The sequence below is a fragment of the Mustela lutreola genome, chromosome 1 (genome assembly GCF_030435805.1).
Source record: "Mustela lutreola isolate mMusLut2 chromosome 1, mMusLut2.pri, whole genome shotgun sequence".
In the NCBI taxonomy this organism is placed as follows: Eukaryota; Metazoa; Chordata; class Mammalia; order Carnivora; family Mustelidae; genus Mustela; species Mustela lutreola.
In genome coordinates this window covers 65,509,224-65,527,941 of record NC_081290.1, presented here as the reverse complement: position 1 = coordinate 65,527,941, position 18,718 = coordinate 65,509,224, and the positions used below count along the sequence as shown (strand labels likewise).

At 48.0% G+C, this 18,718-nt stretch overlaps 1 protein-coding gene across 7 annotated transcripts in view; it reads left to right on the top strand.

The window, feature by feature from the left end:
- The window catches only part of AFAP1 (actin filament associated protein 1), a 132,154-nt gene that overhangs the window by 42,191 nt on the left and 71,245 nt on the right, over window positions 1-18,718 (top strand). For 5 of the 7 annotated variants that reach the window (XM_059166026.1, XM_059166049.1, XM_059166041.1 and 2 more), the window contains 3 exons: window positions 8,564-8,751; window positions 15,975-16,103; window positions 17,483-17,580. In XM_059166026.1, coding sequence (XP_059022009.1) covers window positions 15,977-16,103; window positions 17,483-17,580 — 225 coding nt within the window. In that variant the 5' untranslated portion in view covers window positions 8,564-8,751; window positions 15,975-15,976. Of the gene's footprint in view, window positions 1-3,853; window positions 4,318-8,563; window positions 8,752-15,974; window positions 16,104-17,482; window positions 17,581-18,718 lie in introns of those variants that run through there. The other 2 variants (XM_059166057.1, XM_059166062.1) reach the window with 2 other exon arrangements.

The following is an 18,718-nucleotide window of genomic DNA, read 5'->3' as shown; positions in this document are numbered from 1 at the left end:
TAGGAATCCTGCTTTCTTCTTTATAAAAGCAGAATTAGCCCTGATGTGCCATGCCAGTCCAGTGCTCTTAGCCTGTTGTGGTGCGTGCGGCAAAATCATTTCTTAAAATCCTGTTTACCTGGATTTTCTCAAAATTGGCATTTGACCTTATCACATACAATATACAGACTGTCCCCTGTTTAATTGACTTTGCCTTAACTACGTAGGGTTTTCTCCCAGACCTTGAACTGTCTCTTCTAACATGGTCAGCTTCAGCTCCTAGAGTCCGAATCCTGAGAATCCAACAGGACGGGTCCTTCGCCCGCTCAGACTAGGGCACCCACCCATCTGTTCTCTGCCGCTCTCCATTAGCTTTGCTGGAATCTGGAATTTCATGAAAATGGGATCAGACGGTATGGGTTTTTATGATTTTTTCACAAGTTACGCATTTGGATGGTTTATTTCTTTTTACTGCGTTGAAATACTCCATTGTGTGAAGACCTCACAATTTGTATATCCCGTGTTTGGTAATGGTCGTTTCGGCTGTGCGCCGTCTCTGGCTGTTAGGGGTGGAGCTGCTAATGTGTTTGTGTGGATACATGCAGTGATTTCTGCTGGGTGAATACCCAGGAGTGGAATTACTGGACCACATGGTGACCGTACATTTCCCTCTACAAGAAACTGTCAGACTGTTCTCAGAGGGGGTGGGCCCGCGGAGGCTCCGGATGGAAAGGTAGGAGGGACTACTTGCGTGCATTTTGGCAGAGCTTGGTGTGATCAGCCTTAGAATCTCATCTCCTGATGAATCTCATTGTGCTTAGAATCTCCCTGTGCTGCGGGTAGAGATGTAGCTCATTGTGACTTCAACCTGCTTGACACTGACGACTAACAATATCAGCACATCCTTAACATGTGTCCTGGCCATTTGTGTCCTTTGCTTGTTTTTTTTGGTTGGGTCTTTTGTACGTTCTCAGTATTCAGCGTGTTGGTGTCAAATGTGTGTATTGCAAATATTTTCCTAGTGATTTCCATGGGCATCCATTCTTGTTTGTTTAATATATTTTTAGAATCAGCCTTTTTCTTCTTTTTCTTTTCTTTTCCTATACCCTGCTGGGCTCTTGGATGGGATTGTGTTGAGTCTCTAGAATAATTTGGGAGGACGACGACTATATGAACAGTACAGAATCTTCCAGTCTGCGAATATGGTATGTCTCCTTTTATCTGGGTCCTCATTACATTTCATAGGTGTCTGTGTGTCGCTCGTTCTCATAGTTTGTTAAACTCGTGGGTGTTGTGTGTATGTTAATGCCGTCACACCTGGAACCAGCCTTTCTCCTTCTTCCACCTCTCAGTTGTTCATTGCTAGTAAGAAGCTGATGATTTTGGAGGGAAATTGCCAGACCAGGGCGTCCACGCTTCCCGGAGGTGGCCTGGGAAGGGTTTGTAAAGGGGGAGGCACTTGGTTTTACCCACAGCGAGCTTGCTTGGCAGCGAAGCTGAGCGCCAGGGCAGGCCTATGGCAGAACACATTAGCGGAGCTGGAGGCAGAAACACAGGAATGTTCTGAGAAGAAGGGGCAGTAGCTGGATCGGGCGGCCCAGAAGCACAGAGAGGTGGGGTGTGGAAGGTGTTGCATATAAGGATGCTGGGGCCTCACTCCCGGGGGTCCATGGCCAAACGCAGCTAGAATCTGCTCGGGGGTGCTTGGGAGCTCTGCAAACAGGGGATCTAGAGCCTTTTCACTCCCTCACTCAGTCATTTGTGAATTGTATGCTCTACCCAAAACAAATACAATAAATTAAAAAATTGCAATAAAATTTACCATCTTAGCCAATTGTAAGTATAGAATTCAGTGGTATTAAGCACGTTCATGCTGTTGTGCCTCCTTATCCTCCCATCTCCAGAACTTTCCTGTCGTCCCAGACCGAACCTCTGTACCCATGAAACACTAACTCTCCTTGCGTCCGTCCCCCAGCCGCTGGCTGCCCCCATCTACGCTCTGCATCTATGGGTATGACGCCCCTAAAGACCTTGTCTAGGTGTCCTTGGGGCCTGGCTTGCTTCACTTAGCAAAGTGTCACCCGTGCTATCATCTGGGTCAGGGTTTCATTCCTTCTTAAGGCCGAATAGTGTTCTGTGGAGTGAATGGACCACACTTGGTTATCTGTTCATCCTTCGAAGGACACGTGGGTAGCTTCCATCTTCTGACCATTGTGCCTGCGGACCATTCTTCTTTTTTTTTTCAAAATTTCAGATTCCAGTTAAAGAGAACCACCCTTAAGGGCAAAGGGCCTCAGAAATGAAGCGGGGATTTGGAGCTAAAAAAATTCGACATAAAATGGTTGGCCAGATGCTTCATTCCTAGCACCCATCCCCCTTCCTGGCTGTTTTTATTTACTTGCATGTTCTTGGTGTGTCTAATTTGAGTGTAAATGATCCTGCTTGTTTCACTTATTATTGTCTACCCACGCTTAGGTACCCAAGTATCTGGACACGGAGGTGGTTTTTCTTAAACAGTTAAATCTAGTACAGTAAACAGCACACAGATTTGCATTTTCCTTTTCCATCCTTCTATGGCTGTTATTCTTTCGTCCCTCTGCCCAGTGTGCCTCTTCCGGCGCCAGCCCCCCTATGCCAGGTACTCCTAAAAGCCACGATCAGAGTCACCTTTGCAGAGATGGAGACCCGCCAATGCCGGCTGAAAGACATCAGTGACTCTCCCTTTCACAGACTAATGGATCAGGAGTCCCAGTGCTTATCTGCTGCCCTAGATAATGAACCTTTGGAAGCCGGGCTTGCTTTCGGTTTTGACTAGTGTCTTGAGCACAGTTGGTGTTTCGCAACTTACTGCTGAATTAAATGAACTGGCGTAAATGGAATTAGACCTACTGCGTTCTCAATATCATGCCGAAAACTGCTCGCAACCAGCTTGATTTTCATCCCTAGCCTCTCCGCCCAGTTTAGGAATGAGGCTTCAGGAAGCAGGAAGTCAGGTTACCTATGTTATTAGGATTATGAAAGATATTGCCTGATCTAGCTTTTGCTCTTCTTTTCCTTTCTACGAAATAATAGAAGGATCTTTCCTTTAGGGCTTGCTTTTTCTATCTATGTGTTAATCCGACTTTTGTGAATCATGATTGTCGGAAGGAATATGATTTGCAGATTTTTACACGAATTCCTTTGAGGGCTTTTTGCTGGCTCTCTGTAAGCCGGAAAGGAAGATTCTCGGGACTTAGACTATGCATATATATACACATACTCTTGTAGAAATGCAGGCGTTCCCCTGGGATATTGATAAATCTAAGATCCACTTTTCAGTCAGTACTGGAACTACCCATGACTGTCACAGGTCCAGACACCAGAGAGTGAGAAGAAGAAACCTTATTTACTGTAACTTTTCAGGGTCAAATTGAACTAGCCTTAATGGAATGCCCCGAAAGTCCCCGGCTTTTATTTATAGCTGTCTTTGGATCTCCGGCAGTCTTGCGAGGCCCATAGCTGTTATTATCCCTGCGGTGTAGACAGGGCACGGGGAGTCAAAGGCATTTGGTAGCTTGTGCTCAGAGCCCTCCATCTGGTCATTCAAATCACGGTCATCTGAGTCCTGAGGAATTTCAGATGTGGTCTAGCTGAGGGAACGTTTCCAGCCAGACAGGGTTTAAAGCTATGCTGCTTTCCCTGAGATGGCCCAGCCCGGCCTGGCCTGCGGCAGCCCATTTAGATCATCTGCAGGGGCCTGTTGAAGTATTTGCAAGTCCGCCTGAGAGTCCTCCCTGTAACCCTATAAGGGAAAATATGCAGACGCGGTGCTGGGGAATCCACTCCTTTGCATTGGTGCCGCATGAGTTCTGTCTGTCCTGAGCGCTCCCCCAAATATTCTCCTCAGGATCCCTGCTGACAGAAGGGCCCTGACCGGATGGTGGTCAACCTGTCTGGGACAGTGACCTTGTCAGAATCCTCCTTTTGCTACTTTCAATGCGCATGTTCTAAGAATATCACAGAAGACACGCTTGCTGTGAGAGGACCGTCCGGGGTATTTTGCTCTGCAACTTTCTCTTCCAAACAGATCTCAGGAATTTTGTCTGTTATGGAGACGTAGAAACAAATGAGTGAACAGATTCACCAAACACATTGCAACTGTCGGGTGAGTCCCGGCTCCCGCATCGGGCACGCTGCTGGGTGCCCTGGGCACAGAGAGGAGGCAGCAGTCCCTGACTTCAGAGGCCTGCTGCCTGCTGCAGTGGACAGACAGGTTTACCTGTGATTCCAGCGGAAGCTGGAGCTGCGATGGAGGCAGGCTTGCCTGGTGCAGAAGGCGCTGCCTCCCAGGGCGGGCAGGTAAGAGGCTTCCAGGATAAGAGGTGTGGCAGGGGGTGCATGCGAGGGTGAGCCAGGCGCGCAGGGGCGAGGCCCACCACAGAGGGCAGCCATGCATGCCGTGGTCCATGGGCTCCAGTGATCACGATGTGTGTGCAAAAGCACGCCATGTGCTGCAGTATGAAACACAGTGTGGGAGTGGAAAGAGAGGAGTCTGGAGGAATAGGCAGAGGCTCGTTAAGATTCTGATAACAACATAAGTCTCTGAAAAGAAGAAGGTAGGGGACAAGGCTGTTTCCTGAGAAACAGGTTGGTCTTGAGACCAGCTGTGGTGTAGCAACTGCTTCCTAACTGGACCCTCAAATCCAGCACCATGGTCCTGAGCAGGGGTAAGAGCGGGCTTTCGTGGAACCAGCTCCAGCAGTGCAGTGATCCAGCTTCTGGAGATGGGCAGCTTGAAGAGAGGTGTGCAGGCCAGGCGGCAGGTGTGCTGAGGTGTGAGCCCTGGTGTGTGCCCCGGTGTGTGTCCTGATGCACACAGGTATGCATCCTGGTGTGCCATAGGTATGAGCCACAGTGCACTGCAGGTGTGAGCCCTGGTACGCCACAGGTGTGTGCCCCCATGTGTGTCCTGGTGTGCCAGAGGTGTGAGCCCTGGTACAGCACAGGTGTGCGTCCCCATGTACATCCTGGTGCACCACAGGTGTGTGCCCTGGTGTGCCACAGGTGTGAGCCCCAGTGCGCAGCAGGTGTGAGCCCTGGTTCGTGGTAGGTGTGAGCCCCGTGCCAGCAGGAGGTGGCCATGAGCTATACAGCGCAGCCCTGCCTGCCCTGTGTTCTTTTGTGATATCCGATTTGGAATCTTAGGGAGAAAATCTTCTCCCTCACCAGGGTTATAGAAGAATTCACTTTATAAATCTTTGAGGACTTGGATGGCCTCACATTTTATATTTTGATTCTCAAGTATCTTTGCAGTTTTTTCTGGTATATGATGTAAGTATTTAAATTGATCTTTCTTCTTTCCCCAAATGATCACCAGTTGTCCTATCTCCCGTTAAGAGGTCCATGTCTTCCCCATTGGGTTTGGGACACTGCCTTTCTCAGAGGCCACAAGGTATACAGGCCTCTTTGTTGAAATTCTTTTCTGTAGAATCAATTCAACTGGGAATTTATCTACCAGTATCACACCTTTTTTTTTTTAGATGTTATTTATTTCTTTTAGAGAGAGAGGGAGCGCACAATGTGGAGGAGGGGTAGAGAGAGAATCTCAAGCGGAGTCCCTACTGAGTGCAGAGCCTTATGCAGATTTGGATCCCAGGACCCCGAGATCATGGCTTGAGCCAAAATCAAGTCAGACGCTCCACCAGCTGAGCCCCGCCCCCCGGGCCTCCTCTTCCCTTTTCAATGATAGAGGATAGGGCCAGTCCATCTTCATTGTTCTTAAATGTCCTTGCATGCTCGCTGGTATATTACATTTATTCGTGAATGTGGAGAGAATTGACCTCTTTCTGATGTTGTCCTTTCCATAGAAAAGGGACAATTTGTCATTTGTTTAGATTTGCTTCTTTGTCTTTTAGGAATGATTTAAGTTTTCTGCATGGAAGTTTTGCACATTTCTTTTTAAATTTAAGTGTTTTACTTTTTTCATTGCTTTTCAATGAAATCTTTTTCACTCTGTCTTCTAGTATATATTGTTTGGTAAAAAATTAATATGGGAAAAGCAATAGTTTCTACATATTCTACTACTTTATTCAAGTTTTTAAAATTATTTTTATTTTTAGTAGGTTTATTATTGATTCCCATGTATTTTTTTTTTATATATTTTATTTATTTGACAAGGATCACAAGTAGGCAGTGGAGAGGCAGGCAGAGAGAGAGAGAGGAGGAAGCAGTTTTCCTACTGAGCAGAGAGCCCTATGTGGGGCTTGATCCCAGGACCCTGAGATCATGACCTGAGCCGAGAGCAGAGGCTTTAACCCACTGAGCCACCCAGGCGCCCCTACCTTTGATTTTCTATGTGTAATTTCTCATCAGCTGCAAACAGAGATCATTTTATTTTTTCTTTTCCATCCTTGAGTTTCTCATTGCCTTCTCATTTCTAACTGCATTGGCTAACACTTCCAGTATTGTGTTAATGGCAGTGGAGCAAACAGGCATCCTTGGCTTATCTCTGACCTTACCCAGAATGCCTGACTAGGATGCTGTTCTTGTTTTTGTCTCTTGGTGTCTTAGTTTCTTGGGGCCGCTCTAACAAAATACCATAGCCTGGGTGCCTGGTAAAGAATAGAAATTTATTTCTCCCAATTCTGGAGGCTGGATGTCTGAGATCATTGTTCCAACATGGACAGGCTCTGATGAAGGCCTTCTTCTGGGTAGTGGGCTTCCTACTTCTCCTCCTCACCGGTGGGAAGGGCACTAATCCTCTGCAGGAATGTCCCACCCTCATGACCACATCACCTCTCAAAGGCCCTGCCTCCCATTACTGTCACAATGGGCATTAGATTTCAACATATAAGTTTGGGGGGGATATAGACATGTACCCTATAACAGTTAGTACATGTATTTTATTAAGCTAAGAAAGTACATATCAATGCCCATTTACTGACTTTTTTAAAAATCAGGAATGAGTATTGCATCTTGTTGAAGGCCTTTTCACGATCTATGGTGAGAGTCATGATCTTCTTACAAGATTTATTAATATGATGAATTATATTAGTAGATTTTTTAGTCTTTCATATCGAGTCATCCTTGTATTCCTGGAATGAACCCCTTTGGTCATGGTTAGCTATTAATGTATTGTGTGGATTTCTGTTTGCTAATATTTTATTTAGGATTTGTACCTTGATATTTGTAAGTAACATCAGTCTTTGGTTTTCTTTTATTGTGCTGTCTCTATCAGGTTTAGGCATTGCTTTTGTAACGTACTTCTAAAAAAGAGAGTATTTGAAAATTTTCCTCTCTGGAAAAATTTGGGTAGTAAGGTTTGGTGTTTGAGATTTGGCAGAATTCACCTGTAAAACCATTTGGGCCTGGAGCTTTTATCTGTGAGGCCAATCTTTGACAACTTTCTCTACTTCTATTGAAAATTGATCTGTGTATGCTTTCTAAAATAGTTGGTAAATTGTATTCTTTTTTGTGAAATTATGTATTTCACCTAATTTCAAATGTATTTGCACAGAGTTGTACAGAATAGTGTTTCCTGACTCTTCTTAAGGGAGGGGAGCACATATTTAAGGATGTCATCATTAAGAAAATAAGAAGCGTGTGAGCACTGTTCACTTACTGTGTTCATTGATTCCAAGTCATACAGCGAGGTTCTAGAAAGAGGAGCATATACTAATTGTAATGATGCCAGCTACCATTTGTGAAATACTTGGTTCTGTATGTAGAGCAGCCCATTTAGTCCTTATGATGATACCGAGATGTGTAATCAGCATCTCATTTTAAGCATGGAATAATTTGGGGGACTTACTACTCACTCACCCAAGGTCGCAAAACTAGGAAGGCTCATAACTGGGATTTGGATCTGATTTGTATGGCTGTGAAGGCTGAGCTCCTTCTAAGAACAGAGTAGATGAGGAGGACCAAGTAGAGACAGATTCTGGGAAGGGGGGGTTGTGATGAATGGAATGGCCATTCCACTGTAGACATCCACGCCACTCTAGAGGACTGGCAGCACTTGGAGGGGCAGGGAGGACAGTCAGCCCGGTGATCGGGGTGGGCTGGCTGGCAGCAGGAGGTAGCCCTGGGTGCGGTAGGCAGGAACCCCAGAGCCTCACACGTTGAGAAGGGCACATGGAGGCTGGCAGGTCAGGGTGCCAGCTGGGGCTGGGGGTGTGGCTGGCAAGGGGAGAGCCAGGGACACTGGGGAGTTGAGGGAAACATGTGCTTGTTTTCAACGGAGACTAGGTGAGGGAAGTTGCGTCAAGTTTCTGCACACTAGGCTGGGACCCTGAAGGGAAGAGCTGCCCCAGAGGGATCTCCGATGAACACATAGCGTTGAAAAGATGCCCCGCTGCCCTCGTGGTTGTCTGGAGACACTGGCTAGAACTGAGGACGTAGACAGCACTAGGTCTCTCATCACTGAAGTTTGCAGACTGAGAAGACGTGGACTGAGCAATGTGTGGTCTGTGCCTGTGACCCGTGGAGTGATGTCAGTCTGTGAACCGGTCCTTGCCTTTTCTGACCAAGCAGCAGGAAGTTCTGGGTAGTGAACTGTGTCTGCCTGGAGCTAGTCACAGCAGGCATTTCTTCTCCTTATTTGCAGGATTTGCTCTCAAAGAGTGGTTTGATTTCCTGAGCAACTACAGGTGGACCCTGGGTGCTCCGTCCTTGCCCCTGGAGGAGGCGTGTGAGGAAGACCATTCCGCGCAGACCAGGACACTCCTGCCTGGCCATCAGGGCACCCGGCTCCCGGTTCAAGCCTTTATACTAAATCCCGTGTACATTCCGCAGGTAGGTCACTTCCTTTCTTTGGGGCCCAGCTTCCTCCCATGTGAAATAAAGGCGCTAGATCTGATGGGCCCTTCTGGCTTTCAGATTCTGTGATTTGGGCAGTAAGGTGGATCAGATTCCTTTAAAGTGGCTTTTGGGTCCCACAAATAATATTGCCCATTTCTTTTATGTTGTTGAAATGAAGGAACCCACTGGCGAACCTGAGAGGTTTGCTTTCAGGAATAGGGGGTTGATCACAGAGGAATCATGTTGCTGGACTAGATTACTGGTCTGCCGTGCCATCTAGCCTTTACTCACACTTTCCCTTTTCATATAGGACTGTGGAACACACTGGCCACTTACAGGAGAGCAGAGTCTCTTGATTTAGTAGAGAAATCCTTGGGCTCTGGAGAAGGGAGTGCTGCTTTTCAGATGCATAGAATATATCCTGAAATGCCTCTAGGTGATTTCCCTGCTGCCTTGGGAATCATAAATTCTGTAGTCAGGTCTCTTGTGTGGCTCTGGGTGCTTGGGGGAAAACAATTTTTTTTTTTTTCTGGAAGTTACTGATTTGCACCTGTGTTCTGATCCTAGTCAATGTTCAGTGACACCCATTGTGCCCAGGATAACGGGTGTGAGGGTTAGGGGGTCGAACAAAGGAGGCGCGAGCCCGGAGTCCAGGGTAGATGTGTTCCTGATTTGCTTCCTGTCCTGTGTCAGGCTCTTCACCTTTCTTCATTATATCTCTGCCATCTGTGGTATTTCTAAGATAACGGGAGTGTAAGGATCAAGGGATAAAATACACTGAGAGTATTTTATATGGTGGATTGTAACTGGTTGCTACTGTGAACACAAAGCCCTTTGGCCCACGTTCCGGGCACACAGATGGAAGTGGTCCATCAGACTGTGCCCTTGGTGAGTCTCTGATTCTTTGAGCCTTCTTTTCTTCATCAGGAGGTTGAGGGATTTGGATGAATTATCTGCAGTCGTAAGATGCTTTTGTTTTTAATATTTGTTTTAAAAATCGCTAGTAAAATAGCTATGGAAGGCACAGTTTGAGCAACATCCTTGAAGGATGTGATGGTGTAGAGAGCCTGCTCTGTGTCACGGGAAAGAAGTTATTTGGGCGCAAACACCGAGGAACGTGACGTAAGAGGACTGAACGTCCTCGTCCACCATGAGCAAAATGTACGATGTGATGGGGTCGCTAGCAGAGGCACGAAAACCGAGCAGCTAGGTTCCGACTCCCATCCTGCCTCTGATTTTGAACAACGTGACCTTGGGCAAGAACAGAATGTTTCTCAGGTTCGGTTTCCCCGTTGGTGAAATGGGGAAAGTAAGTCCTGTGTCAAAGGGCTGGTGGGACAGTCTGTTGGAATGTATGCAAAGCCCGTAGCCTATTGCCTGGTATGTGATCAGCTCTGTGTGGTTGCCGTCATTCTCTGTGTGACGTCTCTAGGAAGCAATGAGATGTTGCAGGGCAGGGGTGGGGCAGGGGGACAGAGCTGTATCAGGATGAGGACTTGGGCCGCAGGTACTGGAGGAGGTTAGAGGTCTCCTGTGAGTCATTTCTGACCCTGGAGAGGCAGGAGGGAACCAGTATCAGGCAGTGGAAAAACTGGATATCAGGAAGATAAGTGCTGGGTTGCACGTGGAGAAGGGCACTTGGTATGTGTCTCTGAACACCTCACCTGAATTCCTGGATGCTGGATTGCCGTGCCTGTCCTATGAGACCATCCCCATGCATAAGCCTGCATGTTCCACCTCCTGCTGTTCTCAGACTTACGGGAAAGGCATGTTCATATCAAGAATTTTAAACTGAAAACAGAGTGCAGAGACTTCTTATTTATTTATTTATTTGAGAGAGAGAGAGTGAAGAGAGAGCACAGGCAGATGGGGGCAGTGGGAGAGGGAGAAACAGTCTCTCTGTGGAGCAGGGAGCCCGATGTAGGGCTCGATCCTAGGAGCCTGGGATCATGACCTGAACCAAAGGCAGATGCTTCACGACTGAGCCACCTGGGAGCCCAGGTGCAGGAACTTCTCGTTCCTCTCTTGCCGTGGTGGCGTGTCCATGAGCTATGGGACATTGTGCCCTGATCTTCAACTTGCATTTCCCAAGTGCATGGGCACCAGAAGGAATGCAGTGTTGTATGGGACGCTATCTGTGCACATTGGGACAAGCAGTCCCGTGGGGGAGGTAGATGGCTCAGTACATGATTATAATTCTCTACAGGGTGCCGTGGAGGTGCTGGTGAAATGAATCACCCTCTTTTTTTTTTTTTTTTTTAGGATGCGTGTTCTTAATTATAACTGACCATGTTATTGCTCTTAAAAAAATGGTCATGGCATCTCTCCAGGCCTGGGTCATTTCAGAGAGTAGTCGTGGAATGATTATCATGAAAGGGTCCAATCAGGGCGTTTGGAATCTGATCTGTGTTCAGGTTCTCACTGCTGCCATCTCGCTCTGTGGCTGTGAGCAAATTATTAGCTATGGGGACACCTGGCTGGCTCAGTCATTAGCTGTGGGGACACCTGGGTGGCTCAGTCATTAAGCGTCTGCCTTGGACTCAAGTCATGATCCCAGGGTCCTGGGATCAAGCCCCACATTGGGCTCCCTGCCCAGCGGGAAGCCTACTTCTCCCTCTCCCTCTCCCACTCCCACTCCCCCTGCTTGTGCACCTTCTCTCACTGTGTCTCTCTCTCTGTCAAATAAATAAGTAAAAGATCTTAAAAACAAATTTTAAAAAATTAAAGCTGCAGAGGCTTAGCCACTTATTTGCCTAGTAGCCTTTGTCGACCCCTCTGAACCCCTGTTTGCTGAGCTGTGAACAGGGGCTGATAATACCATCCGACCCCTCTCCGGGTCTCTGGGAGCAGAGCGAACTCACACCTGTCCAGGGATGAGCACAGTGCGCGCACTTGAGGCCGCTGGGGGAGCATTTGCTTGAAGACAAGTGACCAGACCGTTGCTCGCTTCTCGTGCCCCCGCAGATGGGGATGAGGGGGTCCCTGCAGAACTCCCAGGAGGAGGAGAAGGCATCGTGGGTAGTAGGCCATCAGAAACTTATCACTTCTTCGCTTGCGAGCTGTGTGTCCAGAAGCACGGGCTTTCCATGCATGTTGGACTGGGGGACTGGTTATCCTGAGATGAGTCAAGCACAAAACGTGCTCTTAATGGGCAGATCCACTGTTTGGAGAAAAAAAAGCGAAACAAAAACCAACCCACATATCACTTGATATCCAGTTATCGGTATGGCTGCTGCAAGACGGGTGAACTTCTGTAATTAAGGAAGACCACCACAGGGAGGAACAAATAGGGGGTGATTAATGATGAGAGCAGGCAGGGAGAAAGGGGATGCTGTGGGCTTGTAGGGCTCAAAGGGACTCTTTTTTTTTTTTTTTTTTTTTTTTAGTTTCTTATTTATTTGACAGAGAGAGATCACAAGTAGGCAGAGAGGCAGGCAGAGAGAGAGAGAGGAGGAAGCAGGCTCCCTGCCGAGCAGAGAGCCCGATGCGGGACTCGATCCCAGGACCCTGAGATCATGACCTGAGCCGAAGGCAGCGGCTTAACCCAGTGAGCCACCCAGGCACCCTCAAAGGGACTCTTAAGGGTATAATGTGGTTTGTGGAGTCTGTGACGATCCTGAAATGGAGTAACTTTTCTGATGATCACACTCTCAAATTTGGGAGGTCCTGCACCCAGCGGTGGGGAGAGCTGTCTATGCATTGTGGCCTTGGTCTGAGATTTCAGCAAAAAGAATACCATAGAGGGCAGCCTAGTAAAAATCAGCATCATGATCATTCATTAGAATGATGCAGGTATGCCATGTAGTTCAAGTGCACAGGTGACCAAGGAGAACCCAGGAAGGTCTTGGGAAGCCCATCAGTGTGTGTCTTTGTCCTCTTTCCTCACCTAGTTTCTGGCATCTGAGCGGGTCTGCCCATGCTCCCCTGGGTACTGATTACTGGGTCCTTTCCTCCACTGGTACAAGCTCCTTGCTCTGGCATGTACATGCTGAAACATGGCTCCCATGTCTATGTGTTTTCAGCTCGGGAAATCCCAGCTGCCCTTGAGTTCCTGGTCCCAGGCACACTCTCTGGAAGGAGCATCGGACAGGCCAGCTTGGCACAGGGCGGCCCAGAGAGTTGTAACCTGGGAGCAAGAGGGGCTGCTGGCCCCATAGGGCGGCTCTGGCTGCCCAGAGGCCACCTGCGGCCGAAGGTGCTGGTCTCTGAGCCGCAGAGCACAGCTGGACAGGTGTCCCTCAGCCGTGGTTTTGGCAGACTCCCAGCGAGGAGGGGTCTTCATGAATCCTCTGTGGGAACTCTGTCAGGGAGCCCAGGGCAGAGACAGGACAGGCTCAGTCTGAGGTCCTCTTCAGGCATTCTGATGCTGCAAACCAACTCCTAAGTGAAATCTTTCAGGATAAATGTAATCATGCTGTATGCAAGAGAGTCTTTTCTGGAAAAGAAAATGTGTGAATGAAGACGGGCTGCTGTGAGTTTCACATAGGCTCATAAGCATTTTCCACATTTTTGCTAATGGCCACCCTTTGATTTTTGGATGAGGTTGATATTTTTTATTGTGGTACAATATACGTTTTGTAAAATTTGCCATTTTCACCCTTTTTTGAATGCACGGTTCAGTGTCATTCAGCACGCTCACTCTGGTGGGCAGCCGCCACCACTGTCCGTCCCATCGTTGCTTCATCTTCCCCAGCAGTCAGTTATCTCCGCAAACTGAAACCACCCATGGATCATGGACTCCCCATTCTCCCTCTGGCCCCCAGCACACACCACACCACTTTCCGTCTCACTGATCTTGATGACTCTAAGTACCTCGTATAAGTGGAATCAGACAGTGTGTGTCCTTTTGTGACTGGCTGACTTCACTCAGCACGATGTCCTTAAGGTTCCTCGTGCTCTAGCAGTTGTCAGAACGCCCTTCCTGTTTAAGGCGGAGCAGTATCCAGATTATCGATATCCAGATTATCACGTGTGGCGACCACATCGCTTTACCTAGCCATCCACCAGTGGGCATGTGGGTGGTTTCCACCTTACAACTAATTCTGAATAATGCTAGCAGCACTTCTTTCTTAAAGGACAGATGAGCTTGCTTTCCCCTTAGAATCATCGCGAAGGTGTCTTACTAATGAAAAAGACCTTTAAGACTTAATTAATCCAATCTCTTCATTTCATAGAGGGAACATTCAGTGAGGACAAGTGAACACTTTGGACTCATGTCCATTTCTCTATCCTAGACCTACCTAAAACCGTGAGAGTGTTGGTAGTGACAACAGCACGACCTTTAATCCTGAAGAGTGTTGTTGACTTGGAAAGAATCGCACGGACCGAACTTTTTGCTTTGGACTTTTTGGTCCCAAAATACATATTGAACATTCCAAAGAGTTCTTATTTACATGGGTGTATCTGTTTATATTTATCATATTCAAATTAAAAAGTGGCAGATTTTTAAGGTATTTATTAACTCATTAAAAATATATTTACAAAAAGTAACTGCGTCTGCCAAAACAAGCTGATTTGGGGGAGAGTAGCCTGCTTCAGATTTCGGCTAGCATCTCCTCTACCTGTTCTGATAAAGATGGCTGAATTCTCGTATGTATTTCTGCGTTCACCTTGTTGTGGAGCATTGTTTTAGAGGAAGCACAAAAAGAAAATCTGGCTCACACAGTTACGTAGTCAGAGAAGAATTCTTCAGAGCCCCTTCAGAAAGCTGTCAATATTCTTCTTCGATCCTACACCAAAAATTGGCAAGGGGTAGTTTCTTAAAGGTTAGTTGCAACATGGGACCTGAAGCTGACTCATAGAACACTTCATTCTGTGTTACAAACAAATATTTCTACTTCTTTTGTACATTAGATCCGTGTCTGTGTGTGATTTCCTGACCTCACTGATCGCAGAATGGTTCAGAGCTTCTAAACGCTGACACACCACATTATATCCGATCAGAAGAGGTTGTTGGCCAGTTTCTGTCCCCATCTGATCAGGAAAGTCTCTGCTGAGAAGCAGTCATGCTCACGGGGGTGGGTACAAGTGTTTGAAATTCTCACTTCCACTTGGAATCTCGAATTTTATCATTGGCAACCAAGGTTGTCATTGTTTACCTTGACGTGGTCAGGTCACTTTGTTCCCTTTTGGGAAGATGCCGGTCATATGCGCAAACTGTGTCCTTGTTGTTTGTGTATCATTTCTTCTTCAGTGCTGCACAAGAAAAGCAGCATAGGGTGACTTGCGCCTTAAACAGCGCACACGTGCTTTTCTTCCGACGGCCGTGGTCCTCCAGTGGGCAGGAGACAGGCTGTTTGCATACTTAATCCTTTCATCACACGGGATCCCAAAAAAGTACATCATCCAGGGCTGAGACAGAATAAAAGCAGCAATTTGTACCACTCCATCAAAGCCACTCTTGAGTGACCGTGACATTTTCATTTTTCCTGCAAGTGTGTGGTGAGGGATTCAGTGACCGCTAGTTTCTTCTGCTGTCCCTGCCTTGATGTGTGGCCGGAGGCCCGCAGCATAAGCCCCTTTGCCTTCGCACCATTGACACCAGTAAAGGAGAATAATGCTTCAGGGTTAGAAAAATAGTCGGGCCTTCTGCGCGCCCTAAAGGGGCTTTGGGGGCCCCTGGAAGGTTCACACCATGATTTGTAAATCGCTGACACCAGCCATGTCATCGGGTCCTGAGTCAGCTGTGATCCTAGAAGGAAAAGACATGGTCAGGAGTCCAACCCCAAGTCTTCCTCGGCATGCGGCAACTTTGTCGTCACTGCACAAACATGCTCACAGCCTTCCTGGGGATGGAGCCAGCCCTGCAAAGGCAGAGCTGGGGAGTTGAGTTTCCGAAACCACGTCCTGGTGGTTATGTGAAAACTATTTGGTATTTTAAACTCCCATCTCCTCCTCAACATTGAAATTTAATATCATGCAATTGACACTGTGATGATGTCAGGATTTTGGGTCATGACTCCATGTGTTGGCAGCATGGCTTGGAGCTTCTCCTCGATGACTGGAGCTTCTCCTAGAAAAATCACTGTCTCAGAGCTAAAGCAAAGGAGCAGCGTGTTAGCCCAGAAGATCACGCATGAATTTTCATCGCCCTGGCTTCGACACACCTCTTCAAGCTGGAATACTGTATCCTGTGAAGCTAGAATGAAATGCATTTCTATTATTGTGTTTGTCCCCCACTGGGTCTAACAGCTCCCATCCCTCTCCTTCATTTGCAGCAATGGAAGAGTTAATCGTTGAACTCCGTCTCTTTCTTGAGCTCCTGGACCACGAATACCTAACGTCAACCGTCAGGGAGAAGAAGGCAGTGATCACAGACATCCTGCTGAGGATACAGTCATCCAAAGGTGTGTCTGCTCTTTTGTCTTCCAGTCTCCTTCTGTCTCTAAACCACCCTTAATCCACCGTCTTTCTCAGACACATTTGTTTGCTCATTATTGTTTATTCGTCACACTGTCCCTGGGCGTGTCCCTGTGTGCCAGGTGCTGGCGGTCTCTAGCCTCAGGAAGGCAAAGCCTTTCGGGAGCTGATGGACTTAGTGGATGACTATGTTCCAGTAACTTCATCTCTGTCTGCTCCTCTTCCCACCCCACCGCCCCCGGAGCTTCTGCCTTGGAGGGACATCCTGCAGGGGGCGTGGTAGAGGAGAGGACAGAAAATGGCTCCAAATAGTGCCTGACCCATGGTAAACGCGCAGTCACCACGACGGTTCCTTTCTCCCGTTGCTCCTTTTAGTAGTAGAGGGGGCACCCCTTCCCTCTGCTCGGCTATTGCCCACAGTTGTTCCAAATGCGCCACGGCGCTCGGGCTTCTGGCCTCAGGGGTTGTGTTGGCTCTCCCTGGTGCCTTGTCCTTTTCCTCTGCTCCCTGGGTTCCCACCCTCTGTCTCTCCGCACATGCCTTCCGATGCTTTCCAACTCACTCATTCTCCCCTGAGTTCATTAGCCTTGAGCCCGTCTGCTGCATGTTTTTCGTGGTAGAATTCCCATTTGTCCTTTTTTTCCTTCTCTCCTTTTTTACCGTGCCCACTTCTGTGCCCGAAATCCCCACTGTTTTTCTGGCAGTCAGGCTCTGTGCCTTCATAGCCTGATCCCTGGCTGCACCTCTTGCATGACCCAGGACAGGTGACTGTTTTTGTGAGGTGGTCCTTGTGGGTCTTCCTGGGCTGGCCTGGAAGGAGTCCCACACCCAGATTAAACTTTTCCTGCCTTTGCTGCCACAGTGCTCAGCCCATCACGCTTCCTAAATCACTTGGGTGTAAACTTGTCTTCCCAACTTGAACACAGCTGTGCCGAGAGCTCAAGCTTAAGCCAGCGGGACATGCACGGCGCCCATGTGTCCCAGTATCTGACTTCAGGAGGGCGCCTGATACAAACATAAGGCTCCCCGGGGCCACGCCCATGCCTGGATCCACGGATAAGTACTGACCTGAGCAGAAGTTGAGGCCGAGCAGCTCACCTTTGCGAGACTGTGAGGCGTTGGAAGAACCCAGGCTTCAGTGCTGGCTCCACCGTCTCCACCTGCAAATGCTTTAGTTAGTTCTGTAACCTCTTTTCTTCTTCCCAGCCACAGATCCCCCACCTAGAGAAGAAAAACAGGATTGTTGTAGAGGGGAGACAGAAGTTTGCCCAGCGATCACAATGGGGCCGAGGGAGGGGCAGCAGCCAGGGACACTGTCCGCACCCTCCTCCTCCTCACCTTCTCTGGTTTTGGTCGATGCTTCCAGGTTTCGATGTGAAGGACCATGCTCAGAGACAAGAGACCCCCAACAGCCTGCCAGCACCTCCCCAGATGCCTTTGCCGGAGATCCCCCAGCCGTGGCTGGTGAGTGCGCAGTCCTGTCCGTCACAGCCGCTGGGCCCCTGAGCCACTCAAGGCTCTGGGCAGGTAGTAACAGCCCAGATCTGGAGGAAAGGAGGCCTTGCCTTGCTAGAGACTCTCCTTTGGGTGAGTTTCTAGGGCTGCTGGTACCAGCCAGGCGCGAGGCTGGTGTCCCCTTGGAAATGGCTGGAGCTACAGATTCACAGAAATCTGTTCTCAAGTCAAAGCTTTTCTTTTTTGATCGGAGGCACGACAGTGATATAGAACATGGAGACTTGACCCTTTCTCTGGGCTTCCTCTGGATTTGAATACTGTAGTCAGCACCTTTAATCTTCATTGTTCTTTTTCTTCTGGGATAAAACAGATGTGTGCATTCCAGGAATGCGTATTTTATGTGAGTTCTTCGCCACCTTTGCGTGTGCTCTTTAGCTTCTCCTGCCTTTGGCTGTTGGCTCATTTGCTTCCTCAGGAAAATTTGACTTTCATTCAGAGTCAGAACAAACTCAGTGACTTGGCAATTCCCTTTGTAATGTTTGCTTTCTGCATAAGGCATTTTTTTAAAAGATTTTATTTATTTATTAGAGAGAGAGCACCACATGAGAGAGAGAGAGAGAGCTAGCAAGCGGGGCAGAGGGAGTGGGAGAAGAAGGCTCCCCGCTGAGCAGGGAGCCCATTGTGGGTCTCCATCCCAGTACCCCGGTTCATGACCTGAGCTGAGGCTCGACACCCGCAGATCTAACAGCGGGACCTCATTTTCATGTTCTTTTTTTTTTTTTTTCCCCAGAGTTACTCATTTTCTTTTACTGTTATCTTGAATGAATTTTTTTTTTTTTAAGATTTTATCCATTCACTTGACAGAGATTACAAGTAGGCAGAGAGAGAGGAAGGGAAGCAGGCTCCCTGCTGAGCAGAGAGCCCGATGCGGGGCTCGATCCCAGGACCCTGAGATCATGACCTGAGTGGAACGCAGAGACTTTAACCCACTGGTCCACCCAGGCACCCCTCATGTTCTTTTACTTAAACTAAATGTTCACCTGTTGGAGATGGTGTTTGTTTCTATGCTTCCTTGAATTTCTCGAGTTGTGCGGTGGAAAATGGCTGACCTCTTGTCAGGGGCGGGGAGCACATCCAAACGTCTGTT